The sequence below is a fragment of the Schistocerca americana genome, chromosome X, assembly GCF_021461395.2.
Source record: "Schistocerca americana isolate TAMUIC-IGC-003095 chromosome X, iqSchAmer2.1, whole genome shotgun sequence".
Taxonomy (NCBI): domain Eukaryota; kingdom Metazoa; phylum Arthropoda; class Insecta; order Orthoptera; family Acrididae; genus Schistocerca; species Schistocerca americana.
Window position 1 is genome coordinate 306,148,638 of NC_060130.1, and position 20,227 is coordinate 306,168,864.

The window sequence follows — 20,227 nt, forward strand, 5'->3', positions numbered from 1 at the left end:
CATCGAGCATTGTGAAGAACAGGTGCAAAACACAGCATGAAAGCGAAGGAAGGAACCACACCCGAGTTCAGAAGTGCAAGCAGCAGTAGAGCTACCACTCTGACTGCGTAGGGAGGTAAAAAGAATGGGGTAGTGTGGTTGAGTCGTTCCTCATGAGCAACATATTTCTGTACTCAATGCTAAGCGACAGTTCAGACGGTGTAAAGGGCGATTCCACTAGACTGTGCATGACTGGAATCGAGTAATCTGAAGTGATGAATCACGTTATACTCTGTGGCAATCCTGTGGAAGGTTTTGGGTTTGGGAGATGCCTGGAGGACTTTACCTGCTACCATATGTAGTACCAACAGTGAGGTAGAGAGGAGATGGTGTTACGGTAAGGTGATGTTTTTCGTGGTCTACTTATTGCGCTTGAGAAAATGCTCAATTCGGAAGGAAATAAATACATTTCATAGCACTTTGTACTGCGTACGGTAGACGAACAGTTCGGAGACACCGATTGCATGTATCGGCATGACAATGCATGCTGTCACAAAGGAGCTTATATGAAACAATGATTTTGGACAATATTATTTCTGAAATGTGCTGGCCTGCCCAGAGTCCCGACATGAACGCAGTGGAGCCCCTTTGGCCTGAATTGAAACGTCGATTTTGCTCAAAACTCCAGCCTTCTCCGGTTTCTTGAGGAAGAATGGGCTGCTGTTCCTCCACAGATATTCACTCACCTCACAGAATATGTCTGCAGCAGATTAAAAGCTTTCGTAATAGCGAAAGGTGGACACAGCCCATACTAATTTCGACTTTGACTGACAGCGCACTCTCACACAACCAAATTTGCCTATTAGTTGTTTCGTAAATATATCTCCATACTTTTATATTATTATCCCTCTAATATTAATGTACTGCGTCTCCATTTTTTTAACACACAATGCGCCTCTTACGACTATTGCAATTATAATTCTACCTTTATGGTACTTACCTATGAAGAGTATCTCTTTCTCCTTTCATGTATTTCGGTTTTCATCTCTGGCAACAAATGTGTAAACACAAGGTAAATAAATATAATATTAATGATTAGGTGCTACCCCAAAATGTAAACAAACAGCCTTATACGGAAGTCTGGTCACAATTCCGGTTTGATGTTGACGGCATGCTAGTATGCCACGCTCACTCCACAGATATTGCTCCCCAGTGGTAAGATATGAAGTGTACATTTGTTGTATCTACAACAGCAAATTGGTTAGCATTCTTGGTGGTTGGAACCTGAAGTAAAGTAACCAAACAACACCTAAATTAAATTAGGGAAAAACTTTCGATTTCGACAGCTGTAACTGTCATCTCCTGGTCTTAAAAATTTTTTTGTTATAAAACGTGCTCCATTGTGAACCTTGCCCCATGCTGTCAATATGATGGGTATAATGCAGCGCATCATACATAGGTTTCTCAAAAATAAAACCATTTACCGTCAAAAAGCACCTTGTGCATATGGGCATGTTCGCAGACGTAGGATTCACAGAGCCTTGTTAATTCTTAATTCTGTTAGTGCCACGTTTGCGAACATTCCCATGGCCACAAGTGGCTTTTTAACTGTAAATGGTTTTATTACTGACAAACGTATGTGTAATGTGATGCGTTTTATCTACCATGATAACATGACATGAGGTACTGGCTCACAATGAAACAAGTTTTATAGCAAAAATTATTTATAAGATCAGAAGATAACAGCTACAACTGTCGAAACTGATTGTCAACAATAAAGACCAATTTATGCGATTTTGGCTACTGACAGTTTTTCCCAAGTGAAACATAGATCGCTCCATCTGAGTTCTGAGTACTAGGAAACGCCGTCATTTAAAGTTCAACATCGGAAAAGTAAATACTACATGTAGTTCTAAGTTAAGAATTTTAAATAGTGACATGTGTAATTGCAAATATGTTTTCTTTATCCCACTGCGTTTCTTTCTGGGTTCTGCGTTTATTCCTTGGCATTCCATAAAGGGAGAATTCCATAAAAGGGCGACTGAACAATGGACAGAGAGACTGTTGTTCGAATAGTTATGTTATGATTTCATCAAGACGATAATATAATCTAAACGGCGAGAGAAGATCCCTGACAGTTGGTAGCACTGTTGACAGCTTCACGCCGTGAAGTACAGAAACCGACAACCCTCAGTACTGACCATAGCCGCCTAAAAAACTCGGATGTTGCCCTAGCCACGTAAAGAAAAGTATGTTGCGTGGGTGTTCGTGGTAGGTGCGCGAAGCAGCCACGAATTGTCCAGTTTTACTATGACGGATCTTCTCTGGTCGTTAAGAGTTGTCCTTTGCGTTACAGTGAGCTGCGCGCAAAAGACATCCCTGCGTTATGTATATGATTGAATATGAGTGTGTCTGTGTGCACATGGGAGGGAGAGACAAGCGCCGAGAATATATAGGTGTTGTGTTGTGTGTTGTTGCAGCTACACAACAAATGCGCGTCACAAGTGAAGCCGGAATGCAATCTGGGTGAGTTCCGGGTGCACGTGTTGCCGCCAACTGCCATCTGCCCCATTGTACTGGACAGACAACGATCTATCTCCAGGCCGGGCAGGCGTGAACAGCGCCCCGCCGAAGCCGCAGCCGCAGCCGTGAGTATACTTTCTTACGTCTTCGTCCGTCTTTGATTTTCAACCTCTTCACCTTACAACTATTTTCCATGTACACTTTTACCCTCACAAGGGAGTTATAAGTTGGCACAGTGGATAGGCCTTGAAAAACTGAACACAGATCAATCGAGAAAACAGGAAGAAGTTATGTGGAACTATGAAAAAATAAGCAAAATATACAAACTGAGTAGTCCATGGCAAAATAGGCAACATCAAGGAGGGTGTGATCTCAGGAGCGCCGTGGTCCGGTGGTAAGCGTGAGCAGCTACGGCACAAGAGGTCCTTAGTTCAAGTATTCCCTCGAGTGAAAAATTTAATTTTTTTTATTTTCAGACAATTATTATCTGTCCGTCCGCCCGTCCGATGCGAGGTAACTGCGCCGTAGTATGGGGACGCTACACCTAAACAAACATAGAAACACACGACGTCAGTCGACTACAGCGCACAGAAGAGAGAGTATTCCTGCTAACGAGGCTCCCTGGCTGGCAGTTGACTGTTCGCTACTTTGGACGACAGTGCATTAAATACGTGAGATGTATTCCGTGGGCAATATGAATCCAGCAAATATAGCTCGCACGGTTTTGCGGTGCGGTCGCAAAACACAGACACTAAACTTATTACAGTGAACAGAGACGTCAATGAACGAACGGACAGATCATAACTTTGCGAAAATCAAGAAAGTACACTTTTCACTCGTTTTAAGATTTGAACCAAGGACCTCTCGTTCAGCAGCTGCTCCCGCTAACCATGGGACCACGGCGCTCCTGAGCTCAGTTACTCTTTAATGTTGCTTATCTTACGCATGGACTACTCAGTTTGTATATTTTGCTTATTTTTTTCATAGTTCCACACAACTTCTTTCTGTTTTCTCGATTGATTTGTGTTCAGTTTTTCAAGGGATATCCACTGTGCCAACTTATAACTAAACCTGAGGGGGGTGCGATGGGGAGGTTCCCTTGTCAGGCAATTAATTAGTCATAATTATGGTAGTGCACAGATGATGCGTTTAATGATATTTAGACTGAACTTCTACAAAATCTGCATACATTGACTAACCTTTAATACTTTGCTTGCACATTCCATAACATTTTCCACCTTCACTATCACTTCTTTCACCTTCTCGTCGTCAATAAGTTTTAAAAAGTTAACAGTAATTGGTTGCGGCTGTCCGCGAATGCATTTTCTGCTATCGCTTTTCGCGTGTAGACTTCGAGGTAACAAACACGCATTACTTTTAGCTGGAATGAGGCTGTGTATAGTCACGCAACCATACTAAAGCGCATGTGGGTGGGTCAAGGCTCCCTTTTGTCGAGTAATAACACAGGCTGTGTTTTCTAACACCACAAACAACGAGATGCAGCACCTAGGCTTTTCGTAACAACAACAAAAACAAAATCTGATACCGCTTTTAGTGAAAGAATGGAAAATTTATATTTATTATTAGCATTCAGAAACCAATAATACAAAGATAATTTAAGGGCCGATTTGAGTGGACAATTACATGACTCAGTAGTTGGGAAAGTAGGGGAGGGGATAACCGCTCCATCTCATTACAGGGAAGACTAGGTGTAACCTGAAAGCATGGGTGGCTGATGTGATGTCGCCACGACCTTTTCATCAGATGGTGTCGTGGAGCTGCTTTGAGGCGACGCTGTTGGTGGCCTAGTTCCATGCTTCCTGACTAATCCATCTCTAGGAAGGAAGCTGACTGTCGGCCGACGCGATGTTACTATCTGTAGTGATCAGCTTGTAGAGGCGGTGTCGTTTTTGTATTTGGAAGCTGAGGTCAGACGATGGTAACACAGTCGGATGCTTAAGGATTCAAGCATCGTACCAGAGAAAGACCGTCTGACATGAAATGGAAAATGCGTATGTTACAAAGTGACAGCAGCCATTGGAATAAATGCAGGGAGCCGGTTCTGAGAACTGTATCCACAATACTCTGACAAGCCTTCAGAGAGTAAATTCACAACGATTTGCACGAAACAGCATGAAAATCGATTATAATGATGCATTATTAATCCATCCAACTGACTGCTGGCACTGAGCTATCTTCATTCCTGTCTACTCTCCAAATTATCGTTCATTAATCAACTGCTTTGTCTCCCTGAGTCCTCATCGATTATTCACATTCCTCACTCACTGATCCCACAGCTGCCCTTACCCAGCAGTTTCGTTCGTTCCTCTCCACTCTGTCTTTCAGGGCATCGACTTTCCCGTGGTATTGTCTTTTTCACTGGCTGACTCAGTTTGCAATCTCACCCAATGAACGGTCAACACTGGGTAACCACACATGCTATGTTTTCGTGCAACGTCCCAAAAGTTTCCGACTGGTGGTGACTGGCGTGTATCTTGGGACCACCTGCACTTTCTCACCCTGTTTCATGTAGCGACAGTTTCTACGATTACTGCTGGTTACATTAGCGGCTTACATGTCAGATTTTCTTGTGAAAAAGAATTCCTCTGATTTTTTACTGCATTCCCGACTAATCAAGAAGGCTGCAGTTGAATAACGAGCCAAATTGTTTGTAATGGGAATGTCTGTACGCCTTAGATAATGTGCCTCTGGCTCTAATGGTTCAGTGGCATCATGCTGCTTGTTAAATGGGACAACCTTTTCAGAGTGAAGCACACAGTTCAGTGGAACCATACCCATCCATCTTCTGTGGCTTTCGGGGAAGTATAACTACGCTAAGGTGCAATTCAAGTGGAGCACTTTTGTCGCCCCAGCATATCTCACCCCTCTCCCCGTAAACAGCCACGTTATTATCATAGCAATCCGCTTAAAAGTAATTTCATCTAGATAATTTTTTAATACTATATTAACTGTAAAAATCTTATCCTTAAACAAAAATTATTCAGTATGCATTGTGAGAACCAGCAAGACAGGCTTGAAATATGTTGCAGTTTGTTAAATTAAACATAAAATACATATTAAGTGACTGGTCTAAAATTAACACATTGACTCTGATCTGTTGTTTTTCCTTTGCGTGTGATGTTCTTTTTTATCACAAGGGTAACTGAAAACGTGGACATTTCCATATGGGAAACAGTTATGTTGCTGACTATTAAAATTGCACTGTTGTAAATGAAAGCAAATTTAATTTACTGTATGTATACAGTACAGTACAAAGAACACATAATTATATTTGTAGGTGATTTTGAGGTATGCAGAGTGCGAAACTCAGTACATAGAGCTGCCACTGTTGGCGCCAAGAATTTCTGTAAGCCAACTCACAACAAGTCAAAATATGCTTGGATGACAGACATGTGTATATCATGCTGCCTTAATTCTATGTCAGAGTTTAACACTTCCAGACACCGGTCACCACAACTCATGACCAAATGTCCCTAGTGGGTGCGAGGACGCTGGCTATGGCAACAGTCGAATAGCCTCCGTATCGAGGTATGTCAGGGAAGTATGGGAAACAATCGGTCTTCCGTTATCTTGCTGAAAAATCTCTAAGACAGAGGATAGCCGCTGGCCTTAACATGTAAGGAATGTAGCGCCTACTGGACAAATTATTCTTGGGTTAAGCTGACGTGCTGCTGCTAAAGTGTACAGTGTTGTCGTTAGGCACACCACGGTCAGAGCGCTTCTCTTTGCTCCAGTGTCAAGGAAACCGCTGTAGAGGTCGCCGGGCCAAACGTCTAGTCTCGCAAAAGTCGTTGCACTGTCCTTGTGGATACTTACTTGCTGCAAACATGCCCATTTCCTTACTCAAGGTACGTGACGTGGTTGTGCTATGCTGCACAACCGAGCGAACAGTATGTCTGACCTCTCGGGCGTTGTTCGCCTGAGGGTATTGAATGTGGCCCTGATGAACTAACTTATTCAAAATTCGCATGACAGTAATAGGATCCGGGCCAACGCTACCAGCATTATCGAGAAAAGGACGTTTCTTCTTCTTACACAAGGCATAACACGATCGCCTTACAAAGAAGCAACATTAATAAAGATCTATATGCGTAGCTGCGGGGTGGGGTCGGTCGTCTGCGTCCACCTACCTCTATAGGATTCTTGCCGATGTCCCTTCACTCTGTGGTAGCAGATACGTGCTAGGCAGTGTAAAGCTGCGTTGATGAAACCACCACCTAATACCTACCACACAGAGGCCGCATAACTCTAGTTGAAAGTCAGTTCCTGAAAGTTCATGATCAAAAACTCGGAAGTTCGGGATCTTGTCTACTTACAGAAAAGCGTTTAAAATTACATTAATTCTGCTTTTTATTCATATTGAAGCACATAAAATCGCTGTCAAGTCCGTATTGAATATGGTACAACGTTATCATTCAAAGTTCACTGTCTGTATAACAAATATTCACTCGAAAAACAGCCAGAATTTTAATATGTGCGACCGGACTAGTTTTCATTTTATACCAGTTACAGACCAACAACTATTCGCGAGTTAAACATTTGGTTGTTTCAATGGGATTCTTCGTAAGAGGTGCTCGCCAAAATCTTCCGTACAGAGCACGGAGCACGCCACGCGGTGTTGTTATTATAACCAGAAAGTTCACAAGTTCATATCTCTCAAACTGTTTCATTGAGAAACACCAAACTTTCATTAAAATGTTCATATCTCCAGTCGCTTCAGTCACGATATGTTCGAACCGAAATTAGCTCACTGTTTCCTCATCTTACAGAGTCTTTTTCAGGAGCGAGCTGACATCGTGTTATCCGTAGACCGGCTAGCAAGCGACTCCTCTTGAGTACTTTCCTATATGCCCACTCCTCTTTTCGCGCGAAAACAGCTTAATTCTGATTTATGAATAGTGCGCTCCATGTGGTTCCCAAGTCGTGCAGCGACCGTAAACCACAAAATTATCAAATATGCAGCTACCAGTCGCAAAATCATGTTTTATTTATTCATTTCTGCAGATCGATTTCAACTGATTAACAGCCATCATCGGTGCTTTATGTTAGACCTCTGCTAACACAGTATTACTACTGAGGGCACATATTGGTTGAAAGCACCGATGATGGCTGTTAATCAGTTGAAATCGATCTGCAGAAGTGAATAAATAAAACATGATTTTGCGACTGGTTGCTGCATATTTGATAACTTTAATTCTGATTGGCTGTTGATCTAAAAAAATGGCTCTGGGCACTATGGGACTTAACTGCTGTGGTCATCAGTCCCCTAGAACGTAGAAATACTTAAACCTAACTAACCTAAGGACATCACACACATCCATACCAGAGGCAGGATTCGAACCTGCGACCGTAGCGGTCACGCGGTTCCGGACTGTAGCGCCTAGAACCGCTCGGTCACTCCAGCCGGCTGTTGATCTAAACCAGGGCTTCATAACATTACGTGCTCGCGGAACAAGCGTGAGCAGCAAGGCGCGATCACGGAGCAGCGCGAGCACGCTACCCCCACTACCGGACCAGAGCACCAGAGCGGAGAGTGGGGAGAGTCACGTGGGGCACACAACAGCTGCCGCCAGCCAATGTAAATCCGCGGCCACCTGCAGGGATATCACTCACGAATTATTACTGCGACAAATGAAACAAATAAAGGAGAATGTACACGTGCCACATAATTTTATTAACTTAGTGTATGCCTCTACATTCGTATTAATTTGTGAACTGTTACACAATAAAAGGTGTCACTGAAGTGTGGGGTTCTCGGTTATCTTGTACTTTTTGCCCTTTACAATTGCGTCTATGTTCGGAGTAATTGTTCTTGTGCATTGTAGGCGCAGCGTGCAGTTTAAATTTCGATTAGACAATGCGTTTCTCAGGCACGTCTTGTTACATTTCATTGCAGAGAACAGTTGTTCACAAACATACGTGGAACCGATCATTGATATTATTGTAGCCGCCAGTTTGTGCAAACGAGGAAATCTATCCTGAGGGAAGCCTCTGTAGAATTCCAAAATGTTTTTCTTGTTCTGAAATTTGTCTCTGTATTCTCTGTCAAAGGGCATGTGAATAACGTTCACAGTCTTTGTGAACATCTTGCATGGATGATAATGTAGGAAAATGAGCTAGATTTCCTGTTTACAGCTGACTCACCCAAAGTGTCAATTTCATTTTAAAAGCTCGTATTCCATCTATGAAATGAGTAATTAGCAGATCTTTACCTTGTAGTGAAATGTTCAAAGCATTCATATGGCTGATTAAATCTGCTAAGAACGCGAGATCACATTTCCAAGAAGGCTCTTTCAATTCAGGAACACGCATATTATTTATTTCCATGAACATATTTATCTCATCTAATAGGCAAAAAAAATCGATTTAAGAATTCGCCACGACTAAGCCAGCGGACCTAGCTATAATAAGGCAGGCTACCATACTGGCTTTCTACATACTCAAGAAAGCTTTTAAATTGGTTGTGTTGCAGCCCATGCTTCCTTATATAATTGGTTGTACGGAAAACAACACTCATCACATTTTTTAGAGCGGTACTCTTTGCACATAAGTTTTCCTGGTGGATCAGCCAGTGAACGCCCCTTGTTTCATTCGGCACGGTCAGTTTTTGCATTTTCTCCTTCAACAGCGCGACGAAACCTGATTTTTTCCCTGTCATCGCTGGTGCACCGTCTGTAGACACTGAAACTAAAGAATTCCACGACAAACCTATATTTTCAACACTTTCTTCAACACTACTTAAAATATCACCTCCGGTTGTAGTGTTCTTCATGGCTACTACATCGAGGAGCTCCTCCCTCACCTGAAGATCTCTATTAACACCTCTAATAAATATGGTAAGCTGCGCTGTTCCGTTAAAGGCGCTGCAGTCTGGAACCGCGAGACCGCTACGGTCGCAGGTTCGAATCCTGCCTCGGGCATGGATGTTTGTGATGTCCTTAGGTTAGTTAGGTTTAACTAGTTCTAAGTTCTAGGGGACTAATGACCTCAGCAGTTGAGTCCCATGGTGCTCAGAGCCATTTGAACCATTTGCGCTGTTCCTGTGATATCAACACTTTCGTCCAGAGATAGAGAATACGCCATAAAATCTGTAAGGATATTTGCAAGCTGGCTCTGGACGTCGTCTGCCATGTCCTGTATGCGACGCATAATGGTCATGTTAGATAATGGCACAATCCGAAACTGTTCAACTTGAGATGGACACGAATGTTCCGCGGCAACTACCAAACATTCTTTTATTAAATCACCATCAGTGATGGAGAGCAGGGATTTTGCTAAAAGCAAAGCAATTTTGTAACTCACTCAGAGAGCTGCCTCAGTTGATTTTTCTTCGTCGTCCAGATCTTCTTCGGATAGCTTCCTTTTAAGTTTAATAACTTCCTGTGCACGATCTGGTCCATCACATTTTCCACTTCCGTAGTCTTTCGCGTGGTACGACATATAATGTCGCTGCAAATTAAATTTCCTAAAAGAATTCAGCGTTTTGTGACATATTAAACATTTTGCAACACCATCTTTTTCTGTAAACAGATACAATTCCTCCCAATGGGGGTTGAACTGCGAAAGCATGGTTGGGGTTATAAAACGGCGACTTGACATGATTCTTAACCAGCGAAGTGACTGTTAGAGCTGATCGTAGTACTTTAAACGTTACACAGTCGGCGCGAATACAATAGGCACGTCGCGGCCCTATCCAAACGTGCGCGCGCATTTCCCCTCCCTCCCCTCCATCCCTACTCCGCGACCTTGCACCTGCTCGCGAGCACGTGCCTGAGCAGGCGCGAGTACTCGCGCTCAAAACCGACCAGTTGTTATAAGCCCTGATCTAAACGATGAATTAGAACGTTCCTTCCAGATCATTCTCGCGGCAAATCTTGTCTTATCCGATCACTAATTTGATAGTAATCAATGTCAGCAAAATTTCAAATTCTTGTGGTTTGTTTAATCAAAATAAACGAAGAGCGAAAAATTTTTCAAATTGATAAATAAATTTATTCCGCCTCTAACTTCAATTCTGGCTACTTTTATGCAAAAGCAAGCACACACCTGAATCGTGGTTGCAACATAACTTTCCCACTGTTCGTTTGTATTAGGTTTTACGAAAAATGATATATTAAAGTTTAACGTATGTCCCACATGCACTCTTTCAATCATTCTCACGCACTCACATGGCAAAATATAATAAAAAATTAATTTTGACCGATTTTTGTATTACGTAATGCACAGTGACTAAAGTTTTAAACAGAAAATTCTAATTAATTTATTTTTTTGCACTGATAACTTTGGAATGGCTTCAAATGATAATGAAAGTCAATCTGTTATTGTTTAAAAAAACAAGCATAGGTTTTAGGAGTTTTAGGTAATTCTCTTTATCTCCAAAACTGGAATAAATAAAAATCTGAAATTTTTACAGTATCATTCTATTAATAACAAAAGGCTGTGTACCCAATTTGAACAAAATCGGATAATACCTAATATGGATTATTTAAATTCGTAGAGGATATGAATCTTCTATCGACTGAATGTTATATGCGGTTCTCACGGCAGGCAGCGTCAGCTGTGCTGTGAGCAAGGCGAAAAAAAAACATGGTCATCCTTCAGCCACTATACTAGACGGCTGCGTACCTTACTGCAACGAATGTCATCTCATAATAACTTACTGCGTTACAGCGTGGTGTCTCTTCTGTCGGACATGCCCGACAGAACACACACACCACCATGCGTGACTGCGGCTGTTAATTATGTGAATTAAGAGGAACCATCGACATCAGCCGCATTCGAGCTTTTAAACAAATCCAATGATGACAGGGCAAAATTTGTGCCGGAACTGGTTTTGAACCCGGATTTCCCGCTTAACGCAAGCGTTTACTTTGAGCACCTTGGCTATCGTGGCACGCTCCACATACGACCCTAAATTTCTATCCCGTCGTACGCAAGTAACGTGGGAATTTGAGTCAAATGGGGAGCGAGCCGGAATAATCAAGGCGGTCGGGGCGACGCTGGCGGTAAGCGGGAAATCTGGGTTCGAGTCCCGGCCTGGTAAAATTTTCACGTCTTGTTTTTGGATTTATTTCAACGCCCGAATGCGGCTGATGTCGGTGGGGTTTCTATTAATTCGAGCAACTTTCAGATGTGATTTCCGGATGAAAAGCCTGTTTCAAAATATTTTTGTATACACAGAATATAGAAAACGTACTCCTATCAGCGTTGTGCGGTTGCGATAAAACACTAATCATTTTCATATACGAGCACGTCATACACTTCACAGTAGTTTTTTTTCCACTTCGCCTTCATTGTGTTCCAGTTTAAATGGCTGGCGGTGTACGCGACACAGTTGCCACGTGCTTGCTGCCCGATCACTTTGCGCTCTAATTGAAGGCGATGTGCGCCGCTGCACTCCGATCTTCGGCGAACCGTGTCGCAATTCGACGGCTGCAGTATTCAGCTCACTGCCAGTGCCGCCTGATCACGTCGCTGCCCCATTTTCGCTTTCAGGCCGAGTGATCGATATAAACCCATTACGCCATTCATGGACTACTCTCGAATAATTAATTCGTCTCACATCACGTGATGAAATTTGGATGGAGCTCGGAAATAGCTTCATCTAAGCCTTTCTGCCGTTGCCCCAAATAATCCTATTTGTGATTCCTCCGCCAGCTGTCAGCATTCGAACGTCTGTAGATAACAGCGTTAGTCTATTTTCAACTACTGAAACGGGCACACGAGTTCCATCTGTATTATTTAAACAGATCTACGCAGTGGCTACCTTGTCGCATTCAGCATGAATTTCAAGAAAAGTCAATACTCGTAGTCATTGTTCAGAACTATTTTACTACGTCGTTAATTAACGGCAACACAGAAAGGCGAGTACTGTTCGCAGGATCAGGACATTGCGTAAAAGCATTTCGTTAACGTCACTGAAAATCATGGCTTCCACGAGCCCGTAGATAGGGGGAAGTAAATAATGCAGTAACAATAATTACACAATGAAGTGTAAAACTAATAATCTGAAAATACGATCAGTTTTACTCAGTCTAAAAAATACAAAAATCATTTGTTTTACAGTTTCTCAGATATGATGGAAAAACATCGAATGATCCACTATAAAGTGATGTCTGCACGAAAAGCTATTCGACCAAACGATAGACTGAAACTTCCCGACTGATTAAAAGTGTTTGCCGGACAGGGACTCAAACCCAGAACCCTTGCGGGCAAATACCCTAATGACTTCTTTCAAACAAAGATAGCCGAATGTTATTTGTATATTTACAATTTGTACGTATACCTTCAGGTATGCAAAGTGAAGACTAGCGTCCCGGTACGTCAGCTACTGCACTGCTGGTTAGCGTTCACAGTGCTACTGAGTGCAGTCACAACTACAGGGAAGCAACATAGCAATATATGCGACACTTGTCTAACTATTGCTGCTCATTATCCCTGAAACAAGATCCAGAGCAAATAGTAGTTCATTTCAAATTCGTAATAGGGAAATATTCACAAAATATGATAGAAATGAAAAATAAATTTAAATAAACCCTTGTATTGCGAATGATTTAGTATATTTTAAAATCCTCCATATAAAATTTTATATTCTACTTCGAAAGCTGGAGATAAGGAGAGAGCCTGCGCGTCAGTGTTAAAGTTTTGCCATTCTTTCAACACTGTCTCAGCGTAAAGCGAGATATAAAACATCTATAGGCAAAGATGAACAACGTATATCTCTCTGCTGCTATATCGTGACACGAAACCTCATACGGTATTCAGTCAAAAATATCCTAACCTATTAGTGGACATTAACAAGCGGTGCGCCCACCCTTCGCCTAAATGACAGGTTCAACGTCCCCTGTTAGTCCTGCTTGGTACGGGCCCCGAGTACTTTAGTAATATTCGAGGATAACTTGTACGAGTGATTAGAAAACACTGTCCCTTTTAGACTGATGGATTTTCCTTGGTATTCTACTAATAACTCGAGTCTCACACCTGCTTAACCTACTACTGAGCTTATGAGATCGTTCCATTTTTTATCTCTACAAAGTCTTACACCCGTGATCTGACCGATTCCAACTGTGACCCGTTCAAACTGCAATCACAGTATACTATATTTTCTCGTATTGTGAGGTGCACAATTTTACATTTTTAAACATTTAAAGCTAATTTCCAACTATTTGAGCCCCTCTGAAGTCTTATCAGGGTCCGACTGAATATAATGAGGTCGACACCTGGCAGATAATTAAACACATTTACATCGACTTTCGTGCTCGGAATATTTTCATCTATTACATCAAGAGTCTCTGCATGATGTGAATACTGGAGTGTGTTGTGCAGTCAGTGCAACAGGAATTATTGGAGTGTTATTTTTCACCAAAACTATAAATCATTATATATATATTCCAACAACATTACCGGACCGCGTTCGTTTGCTAGTTTCTGTGACTATTGCGTACGCTAAGGAACTAGTTTTCTGTAGCCTGGAGATAAGGGGCAGGTTTTTCCCTAACCCCCTAAATAGGTAATGATCTGGCTATACGAAGGCGGGTCAAGATAAGTGATTTCCCTATGATTACCAGCGTATTCCAACACACATTGCACACAAGTTTGTAAAATCCTCGCTGAGCCGGCCGGTGTGAACGTGCGGTTCTAGGCGCTACAGTCTGGAACCGCGTGACCGCAACGGTCACAGGTTCGAATCCTGCCTCGGGCATGGATGTGTGTGATGTCTTTAGGTTAGTTAGGTTTAAGTAGCTCTAAGTTCTAGGGGACTGATGAACACAGATGTTAAGTCCCATAGTGCTCAGAGCCTTTTGAACCATTTGAATCCTCGCTGAAATAAGCACCTTACGGAAGCCCTATTATCAGGAGGGGTAAATGGTCAACGGAAATGCCTATATTCTGCTCCTGCTTCTGGTTGGCTCGAAGTTGTAAATATTATTTTATTTATCGTACGATGACAGGGAAATATAGACAACTGTTTACGACTCATATCTATGTTTCTACACAGATACACACAATTTCAAGTTCTTAAAGGGTTCATAGCTCTTAAGTTCAGGCTAGAAACCCAGTTACAAACTTTTGCAGACAAATTATGAAGGTTGGCTATTGTCCCTCTGAGTGCTCTGAGTGAACATTCAAATGTTATTTAGTGTACTCTTCTCTGCTCTTCACCGCAGTCACATTCCGGGGATGACTTCAATTGCCATTGGTTCAGTAACGCTCCACATCTGTCCCAGTCAGTTCTGATCCGATTCAGTCTGCACCATTGTCGCATGGAAAAACATGCTGATCCCTCCCAGCGTGTTTTTATTAGTTGGTGATACTTGACGGAAGATTGCTCCTGCCATTGATTGTTCCAGAATTCTTGTACGTTGAAGTTACTGTCCAGCAGACTGATCACTGTGCGGCACGATGGTTTTCTAGACCTCCGTCGCTGGAGTTCTGATAATGAAATCTAGGAATTAATTGGTAATTATGAGTTGCTTTTTAGTCTTCTCCAGACTTTCAGCAATGACTGTGATTTTGTTATGGATGGTGGTGCAGTATTACCAGTAAGGGAAACTCTCCATAGCAACCCCTCATATTTAGTGGTAAAATAGCACAGTGGACAGTTCATCTACATCTACATCTACATGACTACTCTGCAATTCACATTTAAGTGCTTGGCAGAGGGTTCGTCGAACCACAATCATACTATCTCTCTACCATTCCACTCCCGAACAGCGCGCGGGAAAAACGAACACCTAAACCTTTCTGTTCGAGCTCTGATTTCTCTTATTTTATTTTGATGATCATTCCTACCTATGTAGGTTGGGCTCAACAATATATTTTCGCATTCGGAAGAGAAAGTTGGTGACTGAAATTTCGTAAATAGGTCTCGCCGCGACGAAAAACGTCTTTGCTGTAATGACTTCCATCCCAATTCGCGTATCATATCTGTCACACTCTCTCCCCTACTACGTGATAATACAAAACGAGTTGCCCTTTTTTGCACCCTTTCGGTGTCCTCCGTCAATCCCGCCTGGTAAAGATCCCACACCGCGCAGCAATATTCGAACAGAGGACGAACGAGTGTGGTGTAAGCTGTCTCTTTAGTGGACTTGTTGCATCTTCTAAGTGTCCTGCCAATGAAACGCAACCTTTGGCTCGCCTTCCCCACCATATTATCTATGTGGTTTTTCCAACTGAAGTTGTTCGTAATTTTAACACCCAGGTACTTAGTTGAATTGACAGCCTTGAGAATTGTACTATTTATCGAGTAATCGAACTCCAACGGATTTCTTTTGGAACTCATGTGGATCACCTCACACTTTTCGTTATTTAGCGTGAACTGCCACCTGCCACACCATACAGGAATCTTTTCTAAATCGCTTTGCAACTGATACTGGTCTTCGGATGACCTTACTAGACGGTAAATTACAGCATCATCTGCGGACAACCTAAGAGAACTGCTCAGATTGTCACCCAGGTCATTTATATAGATCAGGAACAGCAGAGGTCCCAGGACGCTTCCCTGAGGAACACCTGATATCACTTCAGTTTTACTCGATGATTTGCCGTCTATTACTACGAACTGCGACCTTCCTGACAGGAAATCACGAATCCACTTGCACAACTGAGAAGATACCACATAGGCCCGCAGCTTGATTAGAAGTCGCTTGTGACGAACGGTGTCAAAAGCTTTCCGGAAATCTAGAAATACGGAATCAACTTGAGATCCCCTGTCGATAGCGGCCATTACTTGGTGCGAATATAGAGGTAGCTGCGTTGCACAAGAAAACTGAACACAGATCAAACATGGAAACAGGAAGAAGGTGTAATAAAATGTGAAAATAGAAGCAAAATGGAACCAGTGGACGAGTGCAACACTGAGCGCACTGGAAGAACCATGACTTCGTGTTTGTTCAAATGTGTGTGAAATCTTATGGGACTTAACTGCTAGGGTCATCAGTCCCTAAGCTTACACACTACTCTTAACCTAAATTATCCTAAGGACAAACATACACATCCATGCCCGAGGGAGGACTCGAACCTCCACCGGGACCAGCCGCACAGTCCATGACTACAGCGCCCTAGACCGCTCGGCTAATAACGCGCGGCTGACATCGTGTTTGTGTGCTTGGGGAGTTAGACTGCAAAGGAGTAGATAGGTGTACAAACATCTCTCGCGCCCCTTTTTTTTCATAAAATTATGAATATTCCGTCAGGACATTGACGTGTTTGTTCTCCTTTGTAGTCTTGCAGATTGCCATACTATACAATGGCTATAAAATATGAGTCATGTGGTAAGAATATATTACCGTCGCAAGCAAATGTGATGAACAGTGAGAGCAGGCGAGATGCTGCATAGTCTTCTCATAGAAATGAAAACAACGAATAAAAAGATGTGAACTATCTTACAACAAAGGAATTCAAGAGTTAAAACTTCCAAAACAGAACGCAAGATTCATAACATGTGGTACTTGAGTAGAATAAATTGGAGGTACGTACCGGTAAGTCTGGAGGTCCCATCTTTACACATCGCTGTTGCAAACGGACGTTACATCATCACACAGACATAGATTTGAATACGGGGAACTGACACGTCAATCACCGGACGGACAATTACCAATTTTGTGAAGAAACAAATATAAAAAGAAACAGACACGCGGGAAGTTCGAACACGTATTTTCCCGTCCGGAATCCAACACCGTGACCACATCACTACTACGCCATCGCTACTCAGAATCGATCTATGTTGCACATCGTGAGCTTGGACCGTTCACTGTTTTATATTCCTTCTTTTTTCACAGTTCAGTACACCTTCTTCCAGTTTTCGTGCTTGATATGTGTTCAGTTTTTGACGGGCTGTCCACTCTGCCATCTTACCACAGAATTTGAGGGGGGTGCGATTCCCTTGTAAGTACGGGTAACCAGTCCGTGTTTCTGGGACGAATACACCCTGTGATGAGGAGAATTGCTTGACTGAGCTGTGTGTCAATTATTTTAGTGCGAACATTGTTTAGCCAGGTCGAACAGCAGTATTCTGAGACTGAGTATGAAATAGCTAGAGCTGATGATCTAAGGACTGTTGCAGTGGCATCCCAGGTGCTTTCTGTTAACCTCTGGAGTAGTTTGTTCTGAGTTTTGATTTTCACTACTCATTTTCGGGTATCTATTGTGTATATCAAAGAACTGTAAATAATAAATAATGTCATGAAGAGTTGTGGGAGTCGGCAGGCACCCCACCTGGAACGAACAAGTGGGGTACCCTCAGTGGCGGAGTAGGTATTTTCGTAGTGTATTTACGAGGGTAATCCCAAAAGTAAGGTCTCCTATTTTTTTTTCATAAGTACAGAACTCTGTGTGGCAGTTGGTCACACTGTTATGAAGAGTGCTTCACGCGCTGTGTGTAAACATGCGCACGCCGCGCTGAGGCGCTGTCTTGGCTTGGCAGCCGTTGAGAATGGAGCTCCCGTTGTAGTTCGGCGAATGCCTGGAGAATGTTACCTTCCATCATTTGTAGCGTGATCATTGAGGTACAGAGTAGGTGGGACTACGGCATGGGAGTGATTTTCGAGGATAGTATGTAGTTCCTTTACTGTGCTTGAGAAGACACTAAATGCAGAAGAATATAGACTTTTTTACAGCGTTGTGTAATGCGTACAGCAGGGGAACAGGCTGGGGACCATGAGTGTATGGAAATTACAATTTACCCTGTGATGAAGCAGCATCTACACTGAAGAGCCAAAGAAACTGGTATAGGCATGCGTATTCAAATACAGAGGTATGTAAGCTGGCAGATTATGGCGCTGCGATCGGCAACGCCTATGTAAGACACCAAGTGTCTGGCACAGTTGTTAGATCGGTTGCTGCTGCTACAATGACAGGTTATCAAGATTTAAGTGAGTTTGAACGTGGTATTATAGTCGGCGCACGAGCGATGGGACGCAGCATCTCCGAGGAATGATGAAGTGGGAACTTTCCCGTACGACCATTTCACAAGTGTACCGTGAATGTCAGGAATACGGTAAAACATCAGATATCCGACATCGCTGCGGCCGGAAAAGGATCCTCCAAGAACTACACGACCCGAAGCTTCACGCCTCACCTGGGGACTTCAACAGCGACATTGGACTGTTGATGACTGGAAACATGTTGCCGGTCGGACGAGTCTCGTTTCAAATTGTATAGAGCGGATGGGCTTGTACGGGTATAGAGACAACCTCATGAATCCATGGACCCTGCATGTCAGCAGGGGACTGTTCAAGCTTGTGGAGCTCTGTAATGGTGTGGGTCGTATGCAGTTGGAGTGATGCAGGACCTCTGACACGTCTAGATACGATTCTGATGGGTGACACGTACGTAAGCATGCTTTCTAATGGCTCTGAGCACTATGGGACTCAACATCTTAGGTCATAAGTCCCCTAGAACTTAGAACTACTTAAACCTAACTAACCTAAGGACATCACACGCACCCATGCCCGAGGCAGGATTTGAACCTGCGACCGCAGCAGTCCCGCGGTTCCGGACTGCAGCGCCAGAACCGCTAGACCACCGCGGCCGGCAAGCATGCTTTCTGATCACCTGTATCCATTCATGTCCATTGTGCATTCCGATGGACTTGGACGATTCCAACAGGAAAATGTGACACCTCACTCGTCCAGAATTGCTACAAAGTTGCTTCGGGAACACTCTTGTGAGTTTAAAAACTTCCGCTGGCCACCAAACTTCCCAGGCATGAACATTATTGAGCATATCTGGGATGACTTGCAACGTGCTGCTCAGAAGACATCTCTATCTCCTCGTACACTTACGGATTTATGGACAGCCCTACAGTGTTCATGGCGTCATTTCCCTCCAGCACTACTTCAGACATTAGTCGAGTCCATGCCACGTCGTGTTGCGGCACTTCTGCGTGCTCGCTGGGGCCCTACAGGATATTAGGCAGGTGTGTCAGTTTCTTTGGCTCTTCAGTGTGTAAGGCAATGGTCTGTGGACAATAAAATTCCTGAAACGGACAAGCCTGTCAACGGAACACCTTTGGTATCAGTTACAACGACAAATTCGGTCCAGACACCAGCGTCCATCATCTCTACCTTCTTTGGTTTCGGCTGTTGAGGAACATACATCTGCTATTGCTCCTCTGACATTCAGACGCCTTATTGAAGACGTCTCCAGTAGAGTTCAATCCGTCATGAAGGTGAAGGGTGGACACGTCATACATTAATTTCCACTAACAGGTTTCCATCGAAAATGAGTGCTTTGTTTTGTGAGACTTTAGTCCAAAGGGTATCAAAGTTAGAAGTAGCCCGCCTCCCTTTTGAATGCGAAAGCAATATTTCAACTCCTGAAATAGTGTAAACAGCTACAAAAATGGACAGTATTATACAATAACTGATTGTTAGCGTTCTCCAGTGAGCATTTTCGTTTTTCCGTCAGTTAAGTTAGACGTTTCTCTTTGGGGTCTGCAAAATAATTTTGTCGATAGAAGTAATAATTGAAATTTTGGAAGCATATGAGAGAACAGGTTCGATTAAGGAAACTCGCGAAATACTCTGTGTCAAGTATCTAGATAGAGGACTACAAGCAAAGAGAGCAATACAGAGTCTGTATAAAAACGGGCTCACCTACGGATCTGTGCAAAATGTAATACGACAAAGAATTCCTTCAGTTCGCAGAGCAGAAGTTACTGCAGGCATTCGCCGAAGAATTATTCAAAGCCCAAAGAAGT

General features: G+C 43.0%; 1 protein-coding gene across 1 annotated transcript in view; it reads left to right on the forward strand.

Annotated features, from left to right (window-relative positions):
* Window positions 1-20,227, forward strand: part of LOC124555978 (diacylglycerol kinase 1-like) — a 380,703-nt gene that overhangs the window by 123,050 nt on the left and 237,426 nt on the right. The window contains exon 10 of the mRNA XM_047130023.1: window positions 2,460-2,627. Within this exon, the coding sequence (XP_046985979.1) occupies window positions 2,460-2,627 (168 nt within the window). The remainder of the gene's footprint in view (window positions 1-2,459; window positions 2,628-20,227) is intronic.